Source organism: Branchiostoma floridae, chromosome 2 (genome assembly GCF_000003815.2).
Source record: "Branchiostoma floridae strain S238N-H82 chromosome 2, Bfl_VNyyK, whole genome shotgun sequence".
Classification (NCBI taxonomy): domain Eukaryota; kingdom Metazoa; phylum Chordata; class Leptocardii; order Amphioxiformes; family Branchiostomatidae; genus Branchiostoma; species Branchiostoma floridae.
The window spans coordinates 11,355,626-11,380,842 of record NC_049980.1 but is presented as its reverse complement, the minus strand read 5'-3'; the positions used below and the strand labels follow the sequence as shown (position 1 = coordinate 11,380,842).

General features: G+C 40.1%; 4 protein-coding genes across 6 annotated transcripts in view; 3 read left to right on the top strand and 1 right to left on the bottom strand.

Moving 5' to 3' along the window:
• The window catches only part of LOC118409258 (solute carrier family 17 member 9-like), a 13,816-nt gene extending 13,336 nt beyond the window's left edge, over nt 1–480 (bottom strand). The window contains exon 1 of one of the 2 annotated variants that reach the window (XM_035810142.1): nt 323–480. In XM_035810142.1, the coding sequence (XP_035666035.1) occupies nt 323–426 (104 nt within the window). In that variant the 5' untranslated portion in view covers nt 427–480. The remainder of the gene's footprint in view (nt 1–322) is intronic. The other variant, XM_035810141.1, reaches the window with a different exon arrangement.
• Nucleotides 481–605: 125 nt separating this feature from the next.
• On the top strand, nt 606–7,073 carry LOC118409259 (protein LTV1 homolog). The gene is made up of 10 exons (XM_035810143.1): nt 606–745; nt 1,287–1,406; nt 2,036–2,197; nt 3,026–3,134; nt 3,715–4,028; nt 4,717–4,844; nt 5,256–5,401; nt 5,867–5,928; nt 6,029–6,253; nt 6,387–7,073. Exons 1-10 carry the CDS (start codon nt 743–745, stop codon nt 6,495–6,497), a joined length of 1,380 nt encoding a protein of 459 aa, XP_035666036.1. The 5' UTR covers nt 606–742; the 3' UTR covers nt 6,498–7,073.
• Nucleotides 7,074–8,975: 1,902 nt separating this feature from the next.
• Nucleotides 8,976–11,962, top strand: LOC118409260. Its single transcript, XM_035810145.1, has 4 exons — nt 8,976–9,161; nt 9,575–9,675; nt 11,056–11,197; nt 11,702–11,962. Exons 2-4 carry the CDS (start codon nt 9,600–9,602, stop codon nt 11,835–11,837), a joined length of 354 nt encoding a protein of 117 aa, XP_035666038.1. The 5' UTR covers nt 8,976–9,161; nt 9,575–9,599; the 3' UTR covers nt 11,838–11,962.
• A 740-nt stretch (nt 11,963–12,702) lies between these two features.
• Nucleotides 12,703–23,070, top strand: LOC118409257 (elongator complex protein 3). Of its 2 annotated transcripts, none has more exons than XM_035810140.1 (16): nt 12,703–12,884; nt 13,599–13,701; nt 14,192–14,330; nt 15,183–15,253; nt 15,445–15,508; nt 15,783–15,851; nt 16,306–16,460; nt 17,240–17,401; nt 18,424–18,550; nt 19,204–19,397; nt 19,797–19,887; nt 20,431–20,496; nt 21,170–21,342; nt 21,811–21,865; nt 22,237–22,318; nt 22,796–22,869. In XM_035810140.1, exons 1-16 carry the CDS (start codon nt 12,860–12,862, stop codon nt 22,867–22,869), a joined length of 1,650 nt encoding a protein of 549 aa, XP_035666033.1. In that variant the 5' UTR covers nt 12,703–12,859. The 2 variants fall into 2 exon arrangements, with proteins under 2 accessions (XP_035666033.1, XP_035666032.1); XM_035810139.1 differs by having other exon boundaries at nt 12,705–12,884; nt 13,596–13,701; nt 22,796–23,070.
• Nucleotides 23,071–25,217: the final 2,147 nt, after the last annotated feature.

The window sequence follows — 25,217 nt, the reverse complement described above, 5'->3', positions numbered from 1 at the left end:
AAAACCGAATTAAGGTAACTGAGCGAATAAAGGTTAACTAGCGTTAATTGTTGTTGGCAAATAATGATAAAGATTATACTTTTAAAAGATTTATTCATACCTTATGGGGCTGCGGGGTTTGTAATAGACTTGGGTAGGATAATTAAATGTTGATTTTATAAGAAATTGTCTACAAAGGTGTACCAACTGGAACTTCCAGTATGCCACAAAGTTATGTGGGAGGGGGGCACATTGCGACGAGGTTGGCACAAATCTCGCTACCTTTTCTCCCGCGAATGTTATAAAATGTCAAAATAAAATGGTACAGCAGACAAGTTCTCACCTCTTCCAGTATCTCTGACTGCCCTGATCATGTTCCTTCACAGCAGAAGCAGATCGCGCACCGGCCACGTCAATCAACAATCCTTCCGCACCTGCGGCAGCCATGTTTCCGGGACAAAGGTCATCAAGGGCTAGTCCATTCAACACATTGGGGAACGTGGATAAATAACTTAAGATAACTGAAACAAACAAAAATGCCAAAGAAACAATACTATCTGATTGATAAATGGCACTTAAATATTCATAAAATTTAATCATTTATTTTTTGGGGCGGTGAATCTAGTTGACTGAAATACTGCCACCCCCTTAAACGGTATTGGTATAATCCAAGTGTAGCAGACCTAGCAGACGAGCACCAACTTGTGACCAAGGCCAGGAGAAGTGTGATTTCTGCCGTTTCCCGCATTTTTGGAACAAGAGAATGGTAAAGATTTGTTCTTTATAACTCCATGGTTTCCATTTGGTACAAGGACGGCATCAACAACAAGAAACGGTGACAGTTAAACGATATTTCGAACTGTGTGGGGAGGGGGGTGGTAGCCTTGTGCTTTTTATCACAAATAAATTATATGAACACTTTGTACAAATTGTAGGTATATGAGTACTAAGAACTAACGCATGAACAGAAGTTTTTATCTGGTTAGGAAACATGAATAGATATATTGTAATTGCTTGTAATTTACATGTCGTACATATTATTTACAACATTTGCATGATGTGACAAGTATTCATGCTTCCTGTATATTAAAGTATATAATTAACACGCTAACTTATAGTATGTGTAACGTTACATGTTCTGTGTACACCCTTATTTGATATTGGATATCTTTCCTTTGTAGTAGATCTGTCAGTTAAGTTGATATTGATACCCTGGCCTTGTAACAATTGAACAGGTCATAACACTTGGGAAAGACTGTATATGTCAAAGGTCACTGCTCTTACAACATGATATCTTTGTTCCACAGCCGAGGAAGAAGAAGAAGTTTATTGACAACAAGAATGCCGTGACCTTTCACCTGGTCCACAGAAGTCAGAGGGACCCCCTGCAGGCTGATGAGGACAAACCTCAACATGTCCTACAAGAGGTGAGCAAGATCATGACCGATCTAGATTAATAGATATCTTGTTGTTGTCTCTATATATAGTCTATATCCGCCGTCGGATTCGTCGGATGATGGTCACATGTGCTGTTGTTTCTCTCTCTCTCTCTGCGTATTTCTCACGTGTTCATCTCTCGCTGCTTTTTTCCAATTGGTCAGCACTAAGCACACATTAGGCACTCCATCTTCTTCACTTCTCTACATAGTCATGCATTCTTTTGTAGAGTCACTTCACATGTGTGTGATCATTCTTTACATGTGTCTTATCATTCTCTTATATAGACTACGTAGTAGTAGTTGGCAACGTTGCCTACCTACTACAGATGAACTAACTCCTGGTCATGGCACTGTGAATCTTAAAGTGTTTGCGACTTGGTTGTCTTTTTGTGTTTTTTACCGTGACCTCTTCATTGCAAATTCAGAACACTGTGAATATGCGCTTTTTGAATACCAACTGTACTACAGAATAGTTTCTATCGCAGGCTTAAAACACTGCAAAATCTCCTTTTCCCTTTACAAAATTAGGTCCCTATGAAAATGAATTTACATTCTCTTCCTCTTCATTGTGATTCAGGACTGTTTTTTAACTTGTTTGTTCTTTGTTACAATTCAAGGTCTCGGCCAGTAGTGAGAAGAGAAGGGAGGAGCAGAGGAAGTACGGAGTGTACTTTGAGGATGAGTATGATTACCTGCAGCACCTGAAGGAACCAGGGCAGGCAGTACTGGAACCCAGCGTGTCAAAGGTCAACATCAAAAGGGTAGAGGTTACTGATGAGGTCAGTACTAAACAGTTCTGTAAATCATTGTATGTCAATCACTCCTGTTTAGAGTCGATTCCGAGTCATTGAGAGGGTTTTGAAACAATATTTGTCATAAGTTTGAACTATTCTAAATAAAAGAATATCTCACTAAAGTTCTAAATTGTTCAAACAATTGAAAATGAAAGTTTTAACATGTTTGAACCTATCTATATATGTTGGAAACATTGGGGAATTAATGGTACAAATATCTCTTTATTTAGAAAAATTTAGAAACATCTATGTGTTTTTGTTATTGTTGGAACATGTTCTCAAATGTTCCAACAATTTGTGTCATTTTTTCCCTCCATAAAATCTTTTATTACCCCCATAAACCAAGCTGCTAAGCTCGGTCTTTTGTGATCACAAATGATGAATCTATGTTGGAACAGTTTAGAAACTATCAGAAATAATGACTTTGATGTTAGAAATGTTTCTAACATGTTTGAATACTGTAGAAAATATTCAGAACATCACAATTCTGTTATAAACAGTTCTAAACAGTTACTATTCACAATTAGAATGTTATAAAGATTTCCAAAATGTTGGAACAAAAGGCAAGAAGCACCCTCTTGGTAATGTGGAATTGACTCTACATTCTGTGCACTGGTTCATCATTAGATTGTGTCTTCTTTTACACCATCTCTACTAGTGTTTATATTTTTTTAGCGACCAATGAATAACAAACATTTGACAGATCACTTATCAAATTTCATAGACCAAGAACAAAATTTATATGTATGTATGTAGACAGCAGAGTTTGTATGACACATGTTTTCTCTCCTTTATATTTCCCCTTGACCACAGCCCCAGCCAGCTACAGAGGAGACTCCCAGACTACAGCTTCCTGCATCAGTCTTCCCATCTGAGCAGGAGGAGGATGTGGGCATGCTCAACAAGGCAGTACCTCTCGTGGGTAAGGGAGAACATTTACATGTAGCAACTTGAAGATGACGTTTATCTCTAATCCATAGGTACTGTAAATCTTGAAACGTTTGCAGTGGTTTTATTTTCAAGGTTCCTCTCCACGGTAATGTTATGGGAATGCAGATATGTATTTTTGTGCTATAGTATTGTTTTGACTGCAAAAAAATCTTTTTCATTTCTGCCACAAAGTTACATACTCACAAAGATAAATGAATTTACAGCAGTGATCGTGCTGTACATGTATGTATTGTGACTTTAAAGTAGACTGAGATCTGTACCTGTAAGGACAAGTTTTCAAAGAGCCATAATTGTAATTATACTTGGTATATAAGCCTACATCTATATATCAGTCCCTTTCAAAGTTTAACCTTTTTTGATACTATTAGGTACCTCCATATTGATATGTATGCACACTTTTAGTCTGGTAGCTGCAGCTTTAGCTTTAAGTAGAATTTTCACTGGTCAGAGAGATTTTTGACTTGTGTTAGGGTTAGGCCTTGTTTCAAACATTTTGTTTGGAATTTCTCTTTGTGAAGTTAACTTTGATCGCACTTTTCCCTCCCATATAGGCCCACAGCTAGACTGGGACCCAGATATTGTAGCAGCTCTTGATGAAGACTTCAACTACGATGACCCTGACAACGTCCTTGAGGATGATTTCATCTCCATGGCAACCGCAGCCCCCCAAGATGAGGAGGAAGAAGAAGTAGACACTGATGGGGAATACCCGTCTGACGAGTGTGAGATGGAATCAGAGGAGGAGGGCTCTGATGAGGGGCTGACTTACAGAACCACCAAATCCAGGTTCACTGAATACTCCATCACATCCTCCGTCATGAGGAGAAATGAAGGCTTGACTCTTCTAGATGACAGGTTTGAAAAGGTAGGAGACAGTCTGTCTTTTCCTTTCTAAGGAATTCTCTCTTTTTTTTTTGTATGTACATGTAAACGTTTTAAACGTTTTAGTTTTTTTTAAACCTGACCTCGCGAGAACTGAGACTAGGTCATTCCTCTGACAATGATGTACTGGTAGACATCGAAAAATTTGGGAGGTATGTGCTGTACCTTTACAAAAACAGTCATTGATTGATGAAAATTGTTGTAACTGTTTGCATACGTGACTGATGAACCTCTTCAACAAAGTTTTTTTTTTTTTTTTTTTACTTTCTCAGCTGTGTAAATGTTAAGAAAAAACTTTGTTCCCTTCATGTGCTTTGTTGGCGTGTCCAAATTTATTTCAATACAATGTCAGTAGAGTAGCAGGAGGTGAGTAGGAATATGGTGAAGTCACAAATTCAGCTTTTTGAAAGTGACAGGAAGTGTCAGACTTGACAGGTCTTGGGGTCAATGGGAGAGACTACTAATTTATGGGGAGATTGTTTTTGCAATTTTATTTTCCATATGATAGTCCTGTTCACCATATCCTGACAGGAAGAGATCAATGTTAATGAAGGCCTTATGTTGAATAATTACGTTCATAGTTTATGAACTACAATTAACTGAGACATTTGAGAACTTGCAGCTAGTCCATGGAGGCATGAGCTCATGGAACTGTTGTTGTGCCTGTTCAGCTGTATGAAGAGTATGATGATGATGAGATGGGGCCTCTGGACCATGAGGAGCTGACAGGCACTGTGCAGCAGGACAGCCTCGTGCTGAACAACATCCTACAGGAATATGAGAAGAAGAAAGAAGAAAGGTACCTACGTATGGTCTTCAATTATGACAGAAACATGAATCAACATCAAACAGAATTTTTTAGACTTGTACTGTAATTGCGAAACTTTTCCTTATGCTCCACTGCAAACTTACACGTTTAGCTGTAAAGATGCCGGTGTTTCCATTACCATATGTGCTTTTGACATGAAGTCCTCTAATTTCAATACCCATACCAAGGTTTCGTTGTTGTTTTTTGTAGTGTTAAATTTAATCTTTGCTGTAGCAGTAACACGTTTTTTGTATCTATGGCCATGTATCTGTGTCATTTATAATGTACCATCATATCAGTTGATTAACTAATCAGATGAACCCATGGAAATATTTATCTTTGCTTTCTTTTTTTTCTTTGATTATGTTTTTTTAAATGTTTTTCAAAACGTGTTGATTGCAGTATCATCAGAAGACTTGATCCTGAGAAGATCCTTGAGGAGGAAGGAGAAGAAGATGTGTCATCAGAATCAGAGTCTGAGGAAGAGGACCTAGTGAAGATGGTCACAGAGCAGCCCAAAGAAAAGTGGGACTGTGAATCCATCCTCAGTAAGTGTGAATGACATGCATGGAGGTTTTGTTTTCTATGTATTTGTCTGTGTTCTTGTAGCTATATGGATGCAGTAGAAGGTCTGATTTCCACATGCTAGGCATGTAGGGGAGCCTGACAAGAAGTTAGGTCAATGATCCCACAGTAGGTTATCTCATGTACTGTCTTCAATTCTTTCCTGCTATATGCATGTCTGTTACCTCACAAGGAAAATATGTCGGAAAAATTGGTGATAAACGCACAATTGAAAATAAAACAAGATATTTTTTTTAAAAACTAGTACACATGTATACATATATTTCACAGGGGTATGAGATTTTCAATTTCCTGTGTTGTAGGCAATAAGTGGTTAATAATTAAAGTGCCACCTTATAGGTGTACTTGTGGATATTGAGATTGTATTAACATCAAACTAACTCCCTATGACTAAGGTTTTTGTGAGTCTAGTTTTTATTCTTTTCCAGGTACATACTCCACCTTATACAACCACCCAACAGTGATTAAGGACCCTCCTAAACCCAAAAAGGTATTTCAAATTCTCACATCAAATATGTTGCTATTTTTGAGGTCCAATTCCGGCCTATTGTACAGGTACAGAGAACTGATTGTCTGTTTTTGATGTTCAGGGGAAACAGATCATCCTGTCCCAGAAAAGTGGCATTCCCATTGGTGTGCTCGGGGGTAAAGGTCTCACCAAGAAACAGCTGGAGGAGCTGGATAACATGGATGAAGAACTGGAAAGTTCAGAAGATGAAGAAGAAAGTGAAAGTAGACCTACTCCAGCCAGAAGAAAAGGGGAAACAGCTGAAGAAAAGAAACAAAGGAAACAGGCTGTAAAGGCAGAAAGGAGGGTGGGTGCCAATTTCGTATATTTTTGTTTTGTTTTTACACGTTGGTACCAAGTGTTACCAAGCTCAGAAAAGAGCAAGAAATTATCATGTGCAGCATGATATACTAACTTTGTTTCTTCTGATACTTTACCAGGAGAGAAGAATGGAGAAAAAGGCCAACAAACTGGCCTTCAAGGAGGAAGTCTCCAGACAAGAGAAGGTTGTCATGAACCAGAAGAACCTTAAGGGCATCAAATTAGCTTAAGACATACCCCAAAATCTCTGAACTAGTACTCTAGTTTCCTGAATAAACGTACTCTTACGTTTAGTTTTTTTAGCCTCAAAATCCACCTCTGTCCTGGTACTAACTTACTTACATATCCTTATTACTGTCCTGGTAGTCCATTCTTATTTTGGATGGTATGTTTCTTATTTCTGTGAAAATTTGGACTTTGGTAATATGGGAGTATTGTAGCCTGAGAGACAGTGTGAAAATTACAAATCCTTGAATCATGCTAACCTTTTTGGAGAAGCCTCCCCAACATATTACCTCAAGGGGTATTGTTTTTGGTTGCATACATGTGTTTGCGCAGACATGTATTACTCAAGATCCTTTTGATGGATTTGTATAAATTTTGGTATGTGTGTTGTTATGTTAGCAGTCCCAGTGACTCCTGGCAGTATTTGCAGGTATTACAACACTAGTGGACAACATCTCCTTCCTGACAGTGGTATATCCATTAACAGTCTGTCTGATGAGGTCAATGACCTCGTGTTTCACACCTGGTTGGCTTGGGGCTTGTTGCCCACAAACAGTTACAGTGCATGATAGGCTAGAGTATTAGGAAGTTAAAGGCGCATTCCACTCCACACGGGAGTGTTATTTTCCGATAGATATTCATTTTTGGAAGTGATAACTGCATACTACTTCACATTATACGATAAAGTACCCAGTTGCTCCACATGCCTCTAAAGCATTCAGTCTTCTACTAAACTCCTCAAGTACCCTCTAATTGAATTAATCCTATGGCTGAATACAATGCAAAACTTTTAGGTAAGGTTACCAAACTAATTTCAGGTTCGCTAAGAAATTTCGTCTTGTTCTTGTATTCTTTGCTATCTTATGAGCAATTTGCCTTCTCGGTGTGCTTAGCGTACCTCATTTATTCCGAAAATATGTACGATAAACAAAGTGTCTATGCGTATAGGGAATGCATGGGTAGGGTCTGCATGGGTTTAGTGAGTGTCATTATTGTTTTATAAAACACACATCACGCAATTCATCCCAAGGTGAATTTCACAAAATTCGGCTGATTATGTATTCATTGACACATCATTTATTGGAAAACAAGACTCCCTTCTGGAGTGGAATGCCCCTTTAACAAACTGTATATTTGTATGAGGTATGCGATCTTTGATTTCTTATTTCATAGCATTTGTATGGAGTTTGTATTAAGTCTACCAGATCTATTGACAAGTATCAGAGAAGCAACTTGTATAGAAAACAATGTGCTACTGACACACCTGTACTGTAGATGTGTGTGTGTGTGGATTTTAGAACATGTCAACACAAGACAACACTGTGTTATCAGAAACCAAAGATATTTGAAAAGATATCTGGGTTTTGTTTATAACCATGATGTTATGATAAAGGTTATTAGAGTTTTCTCATCATTAGTTATTCAGTGTACCAAATTACCAGTAAATCTGACAAGGGTTGTAATTAATGCAAAAATCACCATGCCTCTTCCTTTTTCCACACTGTGATAAGGGAGTTAATGCCTAGAGGATGGTTGATATGTGACATGTGGTAGTACATGTAGTAGACTGGTTTATTCAAAACACCAAGACTTAACGTTACATACCTCCAGGCAGCCATTTGAAATTGAAGGCTGTAGCGAGTACAATAGCCAGTCGGTAAGAGGGCTATAATTAAGCAACATTAAAACACTGATTTAATGGTAAAATCTTAACACTTTTTGATTGGTAACTGATTTGAGGACTTTTCGACTGCTATAAGCCGATCACTATTATCCCTTCTTGAACAAAATATAACTTCATTACCTATACATCTGTATCAATACATTACATAGAGTTTGTTATGCTCCCTGTCATTGTAAAGGTATGGGCATTGTTTCTGTGTCTAGTACAGCTTTTATCAACAACAGTACAGTACACACAACTAGAACAAGCAGTTGAAATCTGGCACCGGAATGGCTGACTTCATTTCCCTGTCCCTGGTGCTGATTGTGCTTCCCTGGTGCGGACTCCAGGTTACTTGCAGGTGCAGACACCGGGTGCTCATGAATATTAAGTAGCCTCAGTCTTCGGCGGGAAAACAATCTCGCGGGTAACTTTGGGTTTTCTTCGGTGACCAATCGCAGACTCGTTTATATCAATTTCGCAAAGACAGATCTAAATATAGAAACGTTTCCTCTTCGCTGATTTGTTGGCCCTGATGATTTAATCAACAGGTGCAAGCCGACTGCCGTCGCAGGTGCGGGGTCACTGCTAGGTCACAGCAAGAGACTCGTGTCTCTCATCCGAAATAGAATATTTTGAAGTGTCAAAAAGCAGTTACTAAGGCAACTTGATATGTTTTTGAAAACGGACCATTTCCAAAATGATATCCAGTTGCTTTAGTAACTGCTTTTTGGCGTATCCTATTAAGTAAACCAAGATGTCTAACCTTCATCCACGCAATTTGAAGTGTTTATGACAAAATTATTACGTTAGCCATAGTTTACCATGCGGTAGGAGGCGGGAAAAGGTCGAAATCTGAGAAACAACAGGTGTAACGTTAGATATCGGCAGTATCCTCTTCCTGGCCACGGATGTTAGACATTCTGAAGGAACAAATAATGACAAGATTTATATTTTAAAAACACATAAGGTATTATTGGGTCATTTTCCTCAACTTGAAGGCAAGGTAAGCTGACTTTTCATGTTTCCGTGTTGTCGTTTTTTTTATAATGTTAACGTTAGTTACAACTGTCGGTAACGATAGAACTATAAAAACTATAAAATCCTAAGATCGATATCATATCGGCATGTTTGTGATCTTAGCTTGCCAAGCTTCGCCGTAAATGGACGTGGACGTTTAAAAAAACGGAACAATTCCTTGAAAAAGACCTTGACAGAAATAAGGCGTCAAGATCCCTATCCTACAAAGTCACTGTCGTATTTGGCATAGCTAGTTTGATGTTCACGTGTAAAGTTGTATTTGCTATTTCTGCATCAATTTTATACCATGGAAAATCATAACAGAGTTCTAGATTCTATGATGCAAATAAAATGAAGTCCAACCCAAAGATGGTCGACTCTAAGATAATTTCATTTCAGACGTCTCAAGATCTCGGAGAGTAAAATGCGGGTCCTGTTGGTGTTCCCCCTCTTGCTGACGGTGGTGGTGGCGACGGACTTCTTCCACCAAGTCATGCCAGGTAACGGCCCGGGCACATTCGTCCTAGGATTTTCAAGGATGTAGTGACAGAAAAAAATATCAACCAGGATTTAAAAGGGCATTCCACTCCAGAAGCGAGAGTTATTTTCTGATAGATAATATTTTTTGGGATAATTCAACCGTCTTTTGGCTAAATTACCTCTTTTCGGCAATAATCATTTTCTAGATTCAAGAACCCCCATACGGACCAGTTTGGTAGGTATACGGGCCATACGGACCCGCTTCTACTAATGTACTGTGCCGTATATATGATTTTTACTTTAATAGCAGACTTCCGACACACTTTCTTTCGGGATACGCTTTTCGAAGCAGTTGAGTGACTATCACATATCTAGGGAGATATCCCATCTTGGGATACAGATATTTGGGCACTTTACTTTAGTATAAGACGTTAAAAGTAGGTAAACGTAAAATGGCAGCGCCAAAACTGCTTGTATGACCGACGTCGGGAACAATTTCTTGCTAATGTCAGGGTCGCTAAGCTAATGAAAGCAGTCGAGTGACTATAGTAACTATCTTGCCGTGTGACACCGGCTTAAAAAAAGCGTTATATTTTGTCGCCGTTCCTTTAAATTTGAATATACGATGCGTTCTCAACTATGCTAACACTTAAAGTATTCGGATTATTCTGCGACATATTTTGATTTTCTCGAAGAAATTTGATTTCGCGAAATTATCCACAAGCAAGTTACTTTACGGTACCCATGGGACTGGTTGCACCTGTTATTTAAACAAAATAAAGGTCACATCAAATAAACTCGGACAAAAATAGTACACGGAATGTGTGCAACATACAAACCTATCGCCTATGTTGGTGAATAACATTTGTTCATACACGGGAGACATTCAATAACAAAGAGTTGGTTAATTAATCTAATGTTAAGCCATACATGTTTCTGGCCTTCAATCGTCTAAATGTTAAGCCATACATGTTTCTTGCCTTCAATCGGCTGTGTAATCCCAATAATGTCACACAGCAGGAAATCGATCGACTGACGAGACTTCAAGCTCTAAATTACATTTTCGCGATTTTTTTTAGATCAGCTGATAGATAGATTCCCAGTGATACGCTCTGCGGATTTCTTAATTCTGTGACCTGGCGATCAACAGATACGACCAAAGCTCATATAATCTTTGACAGGACCTTTCAAGGCCACATAGATACATGTATATGGCCAAATATTTGTTGCAGAAATAGTTTAATTCTTCCGTAAAGCATTTACAATCTCTTTGTGTTCAGCTGAAAGAAAGGGTATGTCACCCCGTAAGGGGCGGTGTAACCCCAACGTTGCTGTATAACACCGCGTGTCTATTGCTTCTAACGTTATATCTAACCACGAAAATATCCCCGTCCCTGCAGGTGACAAATGTGTACACCAGGAGATGACGTATGGAATCGGCGACCAATGGCACTGGGACAAGTATCCCGCCGAGGACGTCTGCGCCCACTGTGACTGCATCAACGCTGGCTTGGAGGGACACGTCGGTATCGTCTGCAGGAAGTAAGATGTCTTCTCTCTGTTGAAAAGATTCTTTGTTGAGAGCTTGGTGTTCTGTTTTCCCACCTGGCAAAAGTTAGTCTGGAACCCAGATTTGTTAAGTTTAGTCCGCTTCCCCGGGCCCCGGGTTATTGGAGAAATTACGACCGTTGGTAACGAACTAAGACTCACATACAAGACTGGGTACCAGGCTTAGCATGCGTTACAATACAGGTGTTGCTAATACTACTACTGCTACTACTACTTCTGCTGCTGCTACCTTAATGAGTTTATAAAAACTAGGACAATACTGTGTAACAAAAAAATCAGTGCAAAATGTTTGATAAAGTAATAGGTAAAATCCATCATTTAAAAGTTATGAAAACATTAAATCCTGTCATTACTCAATCAAAAGCGAAGGCCTGCCTGTATGAAAATGATTATTGGAATAATAACTGCCGCCTCGAATTGAAAATCAAGGATGGTACATTCACGCTGACAATACATATCGTTTTATTTTCTTCTCAGGACCACCCCTCCCCCGGCCCTGCCCGGCTGTCAGATCTACCAGAACCCTGAGGACTGCAGCAACTTCCCCATGGTCTGTCCTAGTATGGACATCAACACTGACATCGACACCTCCCAGCTGATTGGTCCACTGTAATCATCACAAGAAAAGCAAGAGCCTTCATAAATCTGCATTGTGATTGGTCATAATGGATGGCAATTATATTGCAGTTGATGAAGACGGCATTCTTGAGAAATAAAATCTTCTGGTGAAAGATTTCACATGGTGTGTTCTGACTAACATTCATTACACTATCGGTGTAGGGGGGATAGTGATGAAGATTATATTCAACAATGAGCAACATTCTTTTGTTTTTAGAAAAAAGATATACCAAGACCAATAATACAAAGACGAAAGACACATTATGAATTATGCAATTTTCTAATTAAGTGACATTTGCCCAGAAATATTTACTTGCTAGCAAACACATACAGGTTTTAGAATGGAACCAAACTGTATGGGTTTAGTGTTATTTGTGGCCGGAAAAAGGTGTAATCAGGTGACTTGATTTGAAGTAGTGAACATGCACATGTCCGGTACTTTAACAGGTGGTACAGAAGCGCCGACTAGTAGCCTACGATGGTACTGCAAACGGACGGAAGTTGTTCATCTCAGTTGATGGAAATGTGTAGGTGTCAAGAGTGCCTCAGTCCCAATATTGTGGCGCCCGTCAGGTACTGATTTTTAAAACAGGTTTCGCTTACTGGGAACCTCTAGCTAGCTGAAAGGAAACATGTCACCATTTGTGATTTAGTGATGATTAGTAACGTTAACGTGTGTCTGGGGATGTCGTCTCACTTTTGATTTTGGAATTTGTAAATTTACATGCCAGTGGGGTCGGGAATTAAGCTAAGGCCTTTCTCTAGGCCTAAACACAGACGGAGAAGAATGATAACAATCCACAGACAGTTAACGACCAATGTACAAAACAGTGACTAGCAACAAGTACTTTGCTGCAGTACTAATCTGACCTGAAAGATGTCGTCCTTGTACCATCACCTGCTGTGGAGGTCGTTGACCCTATTATGAGCAAGATGGCTGTCGCATGGTGAAAATTTCAGACGTGTTGACTATAATCTTTCAATTGGACACTCGTCCTGCATTGTTGTGGAGGAAGAATGGGAAAGAACAAGAAGAAAGGAGGTACAGTATCACAACTATTTGCTAAGAAGTATTGAGACTACGTGAAAATACATCTATGCATCGATGTCCTTGTTTGGGGGGAGGGGGGGTTGAAGAAGTGAGGTGGCCCTGAGTTGGCAGCTTGTTGTACATTAGCCCCTACTTTGCTCCTAAAGTATAATCATGAGGTTAGAACTTATAATTTAAACGTTATGTGTTATATGAGGGTAACATTAGTAGAAGAGTCGCCGTGGCTATGTCATAAAACACGTTATACATAAACTGGTTAACCATTTTGCCTGAATAATTTACTCTCAGAAATAAAAGCAATAGAGTCTGTAACTACAGCGGGAAAGCGACAACAACCTTGTAAAATGTGACCATAGAACATTTAAAACTTTCTATCAGCTATAGCTAGAATTGTACTGCAAAGTTAAATAAGGAAAGAAAATGGACCATTACACTAACTACTGCTAAAATGTTGACATTTTTGCTGTATTTTAATATTTGCAGTAATCTCACCATGATAATGCTCACTTGACTACCCACCTTATCGTTAACAGTGAACAAAAACTACCATGAACACTCCATTTCCTTCTGCAACATTAGACCATGAAGTTGAAGGCATTTAGTCAACCCTCATACACTAATTATGCCAAATTTAGAAATTTGCTCAAGTGAATTCGAAGGCAACCAGCTGTGACCTGACCTGATGTGTGGTTTATTCTCCAGCAGGCGTGACTGCCTCCCCCCAGGAGCAGATGGTTCTGACCGTGTCGGACATCGTCAAACAGCTGATCGAGGCTCATGAGCAGGGAAAGGATGTCAATCTCAATAGGTGAAAAGGTTTTCCATAAAAGTTTAAAACACCATCACTTGTAATTGCTTTAAGAATGGTAACACAACAGCACTAGTGAGTAGTGACAATTAAAAAGCTTTAAAGAAATTATAGTAGCAAAATGCGCAAGTTATATAAGCCATAATGAATTGATTTTATGGATGACATCAACATTTGCATCAATTTTCCTTTCCAACAAAAGTTTGAATACTTTTTTTCCTATTGTATTTTCTTACGATTCGTATCAGTACCAAAAAAGCTCTATTTTATCTCAAGTCCTGAACAACGTCTTCAAAGTTAAAGAATAAGATGTGAAGGAGCAAAAGTATAGAATTTATTGTTTGGTCTGTCATTTCTTTATCCTTCCGGACCACTTGGACTTCATAATGAAGGCAACTTTTTTGTTTTGGTGTGTCATCTGTATGGTCTTACTTAATTAGACGACGTCGTACACTGTTTTCATAGTTTCCCCTGGTTTTGTGTATGACAGAATTAAGAGCCTGACAGCGAGGAAGTATGGTCTTCCCAACCAGCCCCGTCTGGTGGACATCATCGCGGGAGTCCCGCCAGCGTACAAGAAGGTTCTGTACCCCAAACTCAAGGCCAAACCTGTCCGAACAGCCAGCGGGGTAAGTAATGTAGTTACAATATGTTCTCATCAATTACATGAACACTTACAGTTATTAGTACTGTAACAGTGTACATGTAAGTCTTTGAATATTCTTTTGTGAGGCCTCTCCACTGCAAAACCCTTATATTGTGAATAACTATTTTTCAACTTTTTGTGCTACAGCATTGTTTCAACTGCAGACTTGAATAGGGCACAAAAAAACTACCACAAATTGGATCTCAAGGAAAATATATGAGTCTACAGCAGGGCTCTAGCCAGCTCAATTTTTTTTTCCGTCAGCCAATTTCAATCGTCGTGAAAACCGCGAAAATTTATTTTCCCAATGACACTACAAAGTAGTAAATGTTGCCATTGACACCTTGAAAAACGGGTTTTAATGAGATTATCGTATGCGAAAGGGCACCGACACACATTGTCAACAATCATAACAATAGCAAAACAAACAGTGTGTGGCTTTTCCGACCGTGGACAGCGTCCCCAAGCCGCCTGTAGCCTCCACCAAGAATTTTTGTCCGTCAAGGTTGACGGATTGGTTTTAAAATTTTTCCGTCAGACGCAGCAAATTTCCGTCAATTGACGGAAAAACGGACGCTGGCTAGAGCCCTGGTCTACAGTGAACCCCCCTTCCCCCAGCCAGCACACGCACACACATTCACAATCACAGACAAACACCACTAGCATCAAGAAATGTTATGAAATAAATGTAACAAATACATACATTATGTAACAGAACACTTGACACACTTGAATGCATATGTATGAGAGAAAACTTTTGGATTAAGATATCAATATTAATATCAAGTTTAATTGTCAGAAATTGAAACTGCTCTTTGACATTTTTCCTCTGTAGATTGCTGTTGTTGCAGTTATGTGCAAACCCCACAGGTGTCCCCACATCAACATGACAGGAAACATCTGTGTGTAAGTCATCATTAACAGACTTTTGCATGTACTTTTATGGACAGATCAGTGAGTGTTTCAATAAGATTACTACAGTAACTGTAGATATTGAAATATTTGTGTGGTTTTATTTTCACAGCGACCTCTTAAGCACAAATTGATGCTGAGAATATGCTGTAAATTTGCCGTATATTCTCCACCTTTTTCTACAGGTATTGTCCAGGAGGACCAGACTCTGACTTTGAATATTCTACTCAGTCTTACACAGGGTATGAGGTAAGAACTGATTTTTGTCAATAGATTCAATACACCCCTCCCGCTTACCACTGTTTGTTGTTGTTGGGTTGCTCATTTGTGTTTTAATACCCTTTTTAGCTTCAAAGTGTCTTTCAGACCAGCGTTTTATTTTGAAAAGATCATTGATAACAAATATGTTTATGCATTAATGTAAAAAGGCATCCAAGTACTTGTTCTTCTGGTGTAACACTGCTACATGGGGTCAAACGTTCATATATTTCATACGGTGATGTTTTCATGTGCCTGTTTCTAGCCCACGTCGATGCGAGCCATCCGTGCCAGATACGACCCCTTTCTACAGACCAGACACAGGGTGGAGCAGGTGGGTCCATCTGACTAGAAACTAGCCTGGTAAGCAGTCTATGCTGACTGACTGGTTTCCAGGCTATTCTTAATTTGTTCCTTTGTTTGCTTGACTGTAGAATAGTCTGGGACCTGTTGATATAGAGAAACCATTCCTTTGAGCTCTTGAGTTTTGATCCTTACCTCATGAACATGTATACTGTAAGTCTTTAAATGTTCATGGTGCATCTCCTTCACGAAGCATCTCCACTACTTGTATGTGTTTTTGTGCTACCAAGAAAGAAGTCAAGCCCAACCCGTTTATGAATAGTCAACTCTAGGATCAATAATAATGTTTATCACTGTTCATTGTCAAATGTATTTCTCCTATGTTTGTCTAGAGTACGTACTTGCATTTAGCCTCCAGAGATCAACCTGCAAATTAACATTCATCACTATAATCACACTCCTACATGTACCTGATTGGTCCACAGTTGAAGCAGCTAGGCCACAGCGTGGATAAGGTAGAGTTTATCGTGATGGGGGGAACGTTCATGGCGCTGGGGGAGGATTACAGGGACTACTTCATCAGGAACCTGCACGACGCCCTGTCTGGACACACCAGCAACACTGTGGACGAGGCTGTCAAGTATGTATTTGTTTACCTGCATAATATAAAGACATTAAATCATAAAACAATAGCACAATAAGGACATACCTGGTATGCCAGGAACGTACATGAATATGGTACTTGCATCATCAAAAACAGCCTGGATTCCTGTAATAGTAGGCCAATCTTGACCATCGCAGTTAGGAGTTCCGCCAATGAGAGAATGGCAATTAGTCATTTAGTGGTATAACCAATGTCATACACCCTCACACTCAGGGTTGACAATCACGGCAAAGCCTATGATATCAACCCTGACAAATCAGCCACAGTATTCGATTATTAGGGGTGCCTTGCTTATGAATATTAATGAGCTTGCCCTTATATGGGCAGTCAGCCGTTGGGGATCGGGCGTTGGCATGGTGAGCAAACAAAGTCATGGTAATACGTAACATGATTGGCTGATAGCTTCCCAGCGGCCTTTGCGAGACAGCTTGCGACAACAACAAGCCCAAGGAAGGCCTGTTCTCTGATTGGTTGACAGCTTGTTTGTGGCGACAATCATAATACCCGTAGGTAGGGCCTGGGACAGCAGGGCCCCATAAGGTAGTGCCGTTGGGGACCGGGCGTTAGGAGAATGATGTGATAGAGAGACTGCTTGTCTGTCAAATGATTGCATTTTTATGTTTTTATTTTGCATTTCTATGTTTTAAAGGAGAATGGCAGGGCTATGGGTTTGTTATATTTTATAAACATGAATGGGAAGATAAAACATTGACACACATGTACATGTACAAATGACACATATCTGCTATCTGTAGGTACTCTGAGAAGAGCCACACCAAGTGTATAGGGATCACCATAGAGACCAGGCCTGACTACTGTCTGAAGAGACACCTGAGCTCCATGCTGTCATACGGCTGCACCAGGCTGGAGATAGGAGTACAGAGTGTGTATGAGGATGTGGCCAGGGACACTAACAGGTAAAGGTCCATGTCTCACCAGGCTGGAGATAGGAGTACAGAGTGTGTATGAGGATGTGGCCAGAGACACTAACAGGTAAAGGTCCATGTCTCACCAGGCTGGAGATAGGAGTACAGAGTGTGTATGAGGATGTGGCCAGAGACACTAACAGGTAAAGGTCCATGTCTCACCAGGCTGGAGATAGGAGTACAGAGTGTGTATGAGGATGTGGCCAGGGACACTAACAGGTAATGGTCCATGGTCTCACCTGGCTGGAGATAGGAGTACAGAGTGTGTATGAGGATGTGGCCAGAGACACTAACAGGTAAGGGTCCATGTCTCACCTGGCTGGAGATAGGAGTACAGAGTGTGTATGAGGATGTGGCCAGAGACACTAACAGGTAAAGGTCCATGTCTCACCAGGCTGGAGATAGGAGTACAGAGTGTGTATGAGGATGTGGCCAGAGACACTAACAGGTAAAGGTCCATGGTCTCACTATTGTCTCTACAACAGACCATCTGTGTTGGTAGAAGTCATTCTGGATAAAGTTGAACTTTAACTTCCAACACAAAAATTGGACCCAAATTTTCGACCGCTCAACTCCAGTCTCCAGGAATGAACAATCCACTACTTCTGTGATGTCAACGTTATGTAGATAGCACTCCTGACTCAGTTAGAAGTGGATCATAAGTTGCAAGAAGTCTATGGCGCCCGCCATCTCTGTTAAGGGATGGTTTTAAAAACGTTTGAAGAGAGACATGTATATATATATACACAAGCAGTCGGTCAAAATAAAATTTACACAGTTACATGTAACTCTCCACTGCAAAGTCATAAGACTGGTAATATGTGTTGTCACCATTGCACTGCAAAAAAATTGTTTCAACGATGAACTTTTAAGTTAAAAATCCTCCTTTCCATTACTGCCACACAAATATCAATGAATGTGCTTACTGACTTTTACACTGGAGCATTTTGCAATTTGACTTGACATGTTATCAACACTCTCCTTTTTTTTTTTTTGCTATCTTGTCCCTACAGAGGCCACACGGTGAAGGCAGTGTGCGAGTCCTTCCACATGTCCAAGGACGCAGGGTTCAAGGTCGTATGTCACATGATGCCGGACCTTCCCAACGTGGGACTGGAGAGGGACATAGAACAGTTTATTGTGAGTCACACACTGTCACATGACTGTCATACACTACAGAGGAAAAAGAGTTTAGACAACTTCTATCAAGAAAACTACATGAAAACTGAGGGCTGGGTGTAAAGGGGAAAAATACAACAAATTGTAAAGAACAGCACAAGCTAATGGTTGGACCAGCACATACCTCACATGTAAACATGTATATGTCAGCAGCATAACTGTTCTGCGGGTACAACTTTCCAAAGCGATTGAGTGCTGTAACAAAATAATAAGGATAGTCTTGGATCTGGGCAAAACTGAACTATAGATTTGATTTGATGCATCGAGCACAAAACAGCAGCCCCAAGACGGGTGGTACACATGTACACTTTCTCACAGTATATGGTCTTGATTGACATATCTTGACGCCCACACCGGACTGTCTGAAACTTTGCAGAACACAATCAATCATTTTTGGTACTTCAAATTTGCACTACATGTAGGTGTCATAAGGAATGTGGTACCAAATTTGATGACTCAGTTTGTATTCCTCACCATCACAGTTCATGACTGGGGCAAATGTTCTGATACACACAGCCTCCTTCATCAGCAAGTGCATCTATTGCTCTCTCTGTTGATCACTTTGGTCCTGTTCAAGTCTGTTACACAGTTGTTGTTTTTGTGATATTCTGTAGGAGCTGTTTGAGAACCCAGCCTTCCGTCCGGACGGTATGAAGATCTACCCCACCCTGGTGATCCGTGGTACGGGGCTGTACGAGCTGTGGAAGACTGGCAGGTACAAGAGTTACCCCCCCAGTACCCTGGTGGACCTCATCGCAAGGATCCTGGCCCTGGTGCCACCATGGACTAGGATCTACAGAGTACAGAGGTACTGTAAGGGGCCATCTAAACCCACCTTCAATTCATAGAGTAGATTTTCTCTACATATCAATGCATGCAAGAAAAGGAGGAAAGTGTTCCAAATCTTGAACGTACATGTGTGTAGTAGAACAGTAGATGGACATTTTTGTTTTCCCTTGGACTTTATGTAGAATTTTCCTGTACTACAGGAATGTTCCAACTTAAAACACTGCAAAAACCTCCTTTTTTCCCCTCAACTGCAAAGTTGAGTTCCCATGAAAATTAATACGTGAACTCAATTACTGAGACTCAGTCATTCCCATAGCTTCTTGTAAGTTAAACATTTAAGCCAGTGCACGACTTCCTTCATAGTTAACATAAAACCATGGTTACAGTAACTGAAGTGTCTTGTGTGTTCTAACAACAGAGACATCCCCATGCCGCTGGTGACATCTGGAGTGGAACACGGGAACCTACGAGAACTGGCCCTGGCACGCATGAAGGATCTGGGAACTCAGGTCAGTTAAGTCCCTCTCACACATAACCAACCATGGCCTCCCAACCTCTTCCAGACCATGGTTGGTCATGAGCAAAGACATCATGGTTAGGTCAGCATATTTGCCAACTTGAAAGTTGCGTGCACTAGTCGACTATACCTTTTGGAAGTTCAAAGCTGGAAAAGTCCTATTTTGCTTGGATGCAATCAGAGTAGGGAACCAGAGCTTAGAATAGGCTAGTGGTCAGGTGCAAAGTCATGGGAAGTCCCAAATGTGTGATGGATTCATCTGAAAGAATGACAGCTACGATGTTTGATGACTGTCACTATTGCTGAACCACTCCTAGACTACTCCTAAAACAAGTCAAATATCAAATTTTGAAAACAGAAAAGCAGGGACTGTTTTGTAGACCCACATGTATGGCTATATGTAAAATGCACCAATATCAGAAAATAATGGTCTACACTGTAGGGAAGGGAACAATATAAAAACCAACCATTTTTACATGTACATGCAACTGATTGTGACTCCCTCCCTGATGTTACATTGTACCACCCTTGTTAGTGCCGGGATGTGAGAACAAGGGAAGTTGGTATACAGGAAATCCACCACAAGGTTCGACCATATGAGGTGAGTATTTCATGTATAACGTGTGGTACGCATGTACACAGTTGTATGGGATATGTTTTCGAATGTTTTTTTTAGAAAGATGGAGTTGTAAGTCAGTACAGTTCACGGTCAAATGTTTTCCATTTTCTGCAACTTCCCTGTTTACTCCATAATCTGTTTGCTTTTTGAATTTCTTTTCTTCCTAAGGATCCCTGTATCACCCTCCTGTACCAGGCCCACCACTTGTACATGTCAAGCAATGACTGGTGTATCTGACAGTGTTATGTGCTTCTCACTGCTGTAGCATTGCCCAGGCATCTCCAGCCTGTCGTGTCGCCACCTATGCACAACAGTCAATGATTGGCTATTAACTATCAAGGAGGAGTATTTGATTGATTGACATCTGGCTAGCAGTAATGCTGCAAGAAGCATGTATTGCAGGCTGTTACGCCATAGGCATTTTTTATACAATGAATGGAAACTTAGACAGCTAATAATTACCATGAAATTACCATGGTAGACAGCACCAATGCCACCTTAATGAAGCATAAAAGCTTCTGGCTCCAATGCTGCACTGAGCACCACTTTTGCAAGGGATGCGGCAAGCCTGGTGTGACAGAATGCCCTATACATGTCTGTGACTGTTACAACATCATATTGCAATAGTACAGTATCGTAAATGCATTCCCGTCAGGTTGAGCTGATCAGGAGAGACTATGTAGCTAACGGAGGTTGGGAGACGTTCCTGTCATACGAGGACCCTGAGCAGGACATCCTGATTGGTCTACTCAGGCTGCGCAAGTGCTCGGAGGAAACGTTTCGGCCAGAGCTGAAGGGGGGATGTTCCATCGTCAGGGAGCTTCATGTGTATCCTTGGCTGAAGACGATGTTCTTGTTGTGTTGTTGTTGTTGTTGTTGATGTTATTGTTGTATAGGAATGTGGTTTTAAGATAAGGAGTGATGTGACACTTTCTATGCATATTGAATGGTAGGTAAGATGACAACAATGTAACACAATCTGTCTGAATCAGTTGCTTGCAGGACTCAAAGTTGACCTTTCCTGGCCCAAATTAGAGTTGTAGATAGCCATTGTCAGGAGGCCCTAAAGCTTTGTGTGCATGAAACAGTAACCAGACATATTGACCGTTAAACAGTACACACTTGGTTGGTACAGTTGAAAAAAATCCCACCTCAATTTAGAGCTGACAATTTGAGCCTGTTGTTAAATATTTAAATGTTTTGTTTGTAAATATATGTCCAGCATGATTGACCTATAGATGTTACAGTATCATTGTTTCTATAAGTATCTGTTAAGCCTTGACATGACATACTTAGATATGGGAGTGTGGTACCTGTGAGCTCCAGGGACCCAGGGAAGTTCCAACATCAGGTATGTTGGTTATGACATGTCAGTATTTTTCTCCTGTACACCTCGTCATGGTGCAATTTTGAAATATGTAACATTCTTTTTGTAGGTAGAAACCATGACATGTCAATGAAGAGCTTACTTAGCATGTGTATAGAGCTGAAAGGCCTGTGAGGAGTGTGTGTGAAAATAACAGGGGCATGTTGTTTTCATGTGTTGCTCAATTTGCTGTCAATTTCTTCTGCAACTAAATTGTATGCATTGTTTTACCTCCATGCATTTCATCACTGACCCATCCATATACTTCCAACTTCTAAGTACAACTATTGTGGTCATAAATGTGTGATGATCTAAACTAACTATAATAATGATCTAAAGAGTTGTTTTTCCCCCAGGGCTTTGGCATGCTACTGATGGAGGAAGCTGAGAGGATAGCGAGAGAGGAGCACGGAGCAAACAAGATCGCTGTCATTTCTGGTAATAAATCCATTCTGTACTTCACAGTGAAAGAGGAGAAAGAAAAACTTACAAAGAAACTCAAAAGATTATCCTCTGTTCATCTCAGCTTTTAAATGACTCAGACAATAAGCTAGTTCATCGGTCGAAGGTGAAGGTTGCTAAACATTTTCTGTGTATTCCAGGAGCATTTAACTCACTATGCATATATTTCACACTGCGCATGTACATATTTCACACTGGGCATGTACAGTCCCAACTGTGAACTTGCTTATTGTTTCTCACCCCAATCAAATGGTATCAAATACGTAACTGTATCTTAAAACAGTATGATGAAAATTACTGGTTCGTACATGTATTTACCTACTTTGATACTGATGTGAACAAAAAGTTGTGAAATGTACAAAGTGAGAAATCATCAGAAAAGAGTAGAGATACATGTAGGTCCTATGATTGAAATGGAGTGAAATGATTTTCTTGCTTTTTGCTTTATTTTAGGTGTTGGGACCAGAAACTACTACCGGAAGATAGGCTATGAACTGGAGGGGCCGTACATGGTCAAAAAGCTCTGAGGACTATCATGGACTTACTGTTGTACAGAGTGTAGTCAGGATGAAGACCTTATGTAACCTTGTAAGGTATATCTGTATGTATTCGTGTCCCAAGCACATCGTATGGCATCTGTAATATACAGTCAAGTGTGAAGGACGTTTGGCTCTACTTGATATACTTTCAGTACCCAGGTCAGGGCAAGTCAGGTATGACAGTTTAGGGAGGTTTTAAAATCGTGGTGAAGTGGTCACCGCGAAAATCGCGAACATTGATCCATGTGTCCAGAGGGTACATACTGTTAGATCAGTGACAATTGATCATGCCAGCAATGCCAAAAGCAACAGTTCTGTCCGTCTATAGTACCCTTGCCCACTTGATAGTAATTGGTTTTTGACTGGCTGTCTTTAAAGCCGCTAGGGTGTCCATTACTGTACATTATGTGGCAATACAAATTCAAAACCACTGCAAACACTCCATTTTCTCCCTACTGTGAAATTAAATCCCTGTGAACTTCACTGTATGTACAGTACCTATAAATGTATTGAACATTTCTGTACAATACAAGATGCAAACTTGTATGAAGGACAAATAAATATCATATACCACATTGCTCATGAACATTAATATTCACCACAATATCATCAGCTTTTCATTGGGCTGTAATATTTAGAATCTATGTAGTCGTAACAGTTACCAGTTTAATTACCAGGCATTTTGCAATCTATTGAAAATATTATCAAAGAATTAGGCCAGGGAAAATGTTGATTCAACCCTTGGGAAGAAATATCAATTCATCTTTCTGTTATATTAATAGTTCTCTTCCTGTAAAACATGATTGATTGTTATAGAAAAAATATGATCAACTTGGGCAACTTTGAAATTCATGGACTCTGGCGATCAACAAATTTAGGCACAGGTCGTTGACTCTGAGCTGCCAGCTGGTACTGAAAATTATTCACAGGTCTCTTCTCTTGGGTCAATAACCTCCAACCGTACATTGCACTCTGTGTCTAGACTATTCCATTTGAAACTTGTGGTAGATTGGGTTCAATATATTCGCAATGGGCATTGCAAAGAACGACGGAAAACGTAATAAGGTTAGTCCACTTGTTATACAGTCGAAATGTATCTCTTCTTGGGTCAATAACCTCAAACTCGAACGTTGCACTCTGTATCTGGACTGTTCCATTTGAAACTTATGGTAGATTGGGTTGGGTCTATAGTCGCATGGGGCAATAGTATCGCAAAGAATGAAGGAACACGTAATAAGGTTAGTCCACTAATCATACAGGTGAAATGTATATCAGACGTTCATGAAGGCAAAGGCGCTGATCAGAAAGTACTGCACGTAGCTCCCGTGATATCTAATTCACTGGTGGACTAGTCTTCTTGGAAAAGACTTGAATTAAATGAATGCCAATTGGTGATAAGAGGGCGCATGTAGTTGTCAAGTGGTTGGTTGTCAAGAGGGTGATTATTGTTGATAACCTTAGGCTTAGATATTTTTAGCACAACTGAATGCCTAAAAACAGATTTGTGTTTTGTAATGATGCTAACGTTAATTGGCGGGGTGCGGATTGTGTACAAAGAACCTCGTTTACGAACCTACAAAATGTATATTACAAATGTCACATGTATGACGCTCCTATCATAAAACACTGCGGAAATACCACGCATAGTATAGGAAACACCTCATGACTTTTCCAGATTGATATAGGCTATGGGAATCCACCAGGTATAAGAATAAATCCACTTCAATAAGAAGTAATTTTCTAGTCCTTGAGTATAGCGCAGGTGGCAAGGTCCGTCCGTAGATGCAGTTTGATCATTGATAGACAGGGGGCGCTGGTGACACCAAATTTAAAACTACCACCCAATACATTTTCACGGTATTGCCATCATCGCAGATCACTTTTAGCAATTCTATATGTACACACCTAGTAATCTTACAGTGACACTACTGGATTGATAATCTTAAGCCAGTAGTGTCACTGTATCTTAATAAGATGCTTCTTCAAAAATGCTTCCAATTTTTCTTTAAAAATACTTTATCAGGATGTTGACGTCGGAGCTACACACACAGGGCTAGCTGGAAGTTTCACCTTGTAGAGCCTAGTGGCACAAAGGACAGCAAGTTTTCTTGTGCAGGGTATATTTTACAAGAAGGGGTTGCTAGCCCTTACAACTAATTGGAACCAGGAGCTTAACTATGAAGTTACTACCAGTTGAGCTACAGGGACAACACCACAACAAACACACCACACACACACACACACACAGACACACACGCACACACAGACACACACACACACGCGCGCGCGCGCGCAGGTGACAGTTAAGAAACAATCCACCGTGACAGTCGTGACTG

What these genes read in the sequence shown, in the direction of transcription:
- LOC118409259 (XM_035810143.1), top strand. An exon ending in TAGATGACAGGTTTGAAAAG is followed by an intron (nt 4,029 to 4,716) that starts GTAGGAGACAGT and finishes GTGCCTGTTCAG; the next exon opens with CTGTATGAAGAGTATGATGA. An exon ending in GAGAAGAAGAAAGAAGAAAG is followed by an intron (nt 4,845 to 5,255) that starts GTACCTACGTAT and finishes TGTTGATTGCAG; the next exon opens with TATCATCAGAAGACTTGATC.
- LOC118409260 (XM_035810145.1), top strand. Translation starts at nt 9,600, where the DNA reads ATGCGGGTCCTGTTGGTGTTCCCCCTCTTGCTGACGGTGGTGGTGGCG. An exon ending in CTTCCACCAAGTCATGCCAG is followed by an intron (nt 9,676 to 11,055) that starts GTAACGGCCCGG and finishes CCGTCCCTGCAG; the next exon opens with GTGACAAATGTGTACACCAG. An exon ending in GTCGGTATCGTCTGCAGGAA is followed by an intron (nt 11,198 to 11,701) that starts GTAAGATGTCTT and finishes TTTTCTTCTCAG; the next exon opens with GACCACCCCTCCCCCGGCCC.
- LOC118409257 (XM_035810139.1), top strand. Translation starts at nt 12,860, where the DNA reads ATGGGAAAGAACAAGAAGAAAGGAG. An exon ending in ACAAGGTTCGACCATATGAG is followed by an intron (nt 20,497 to 21,169) that starts GTGAGTATTTCA and finishes CATTCCCGTCAG; the next exon opens with GTTGAGCTGATCAGGAGAGA. An exon ending in ATCGTCAGGGAGCTTCATGT is followed by an intron (nt 21,343 to 21,810) that starts GTATCCTTGGCT and finishes TGACATACTTAG; the next exon opens with ATATGGGAGTGTGGTACCTG.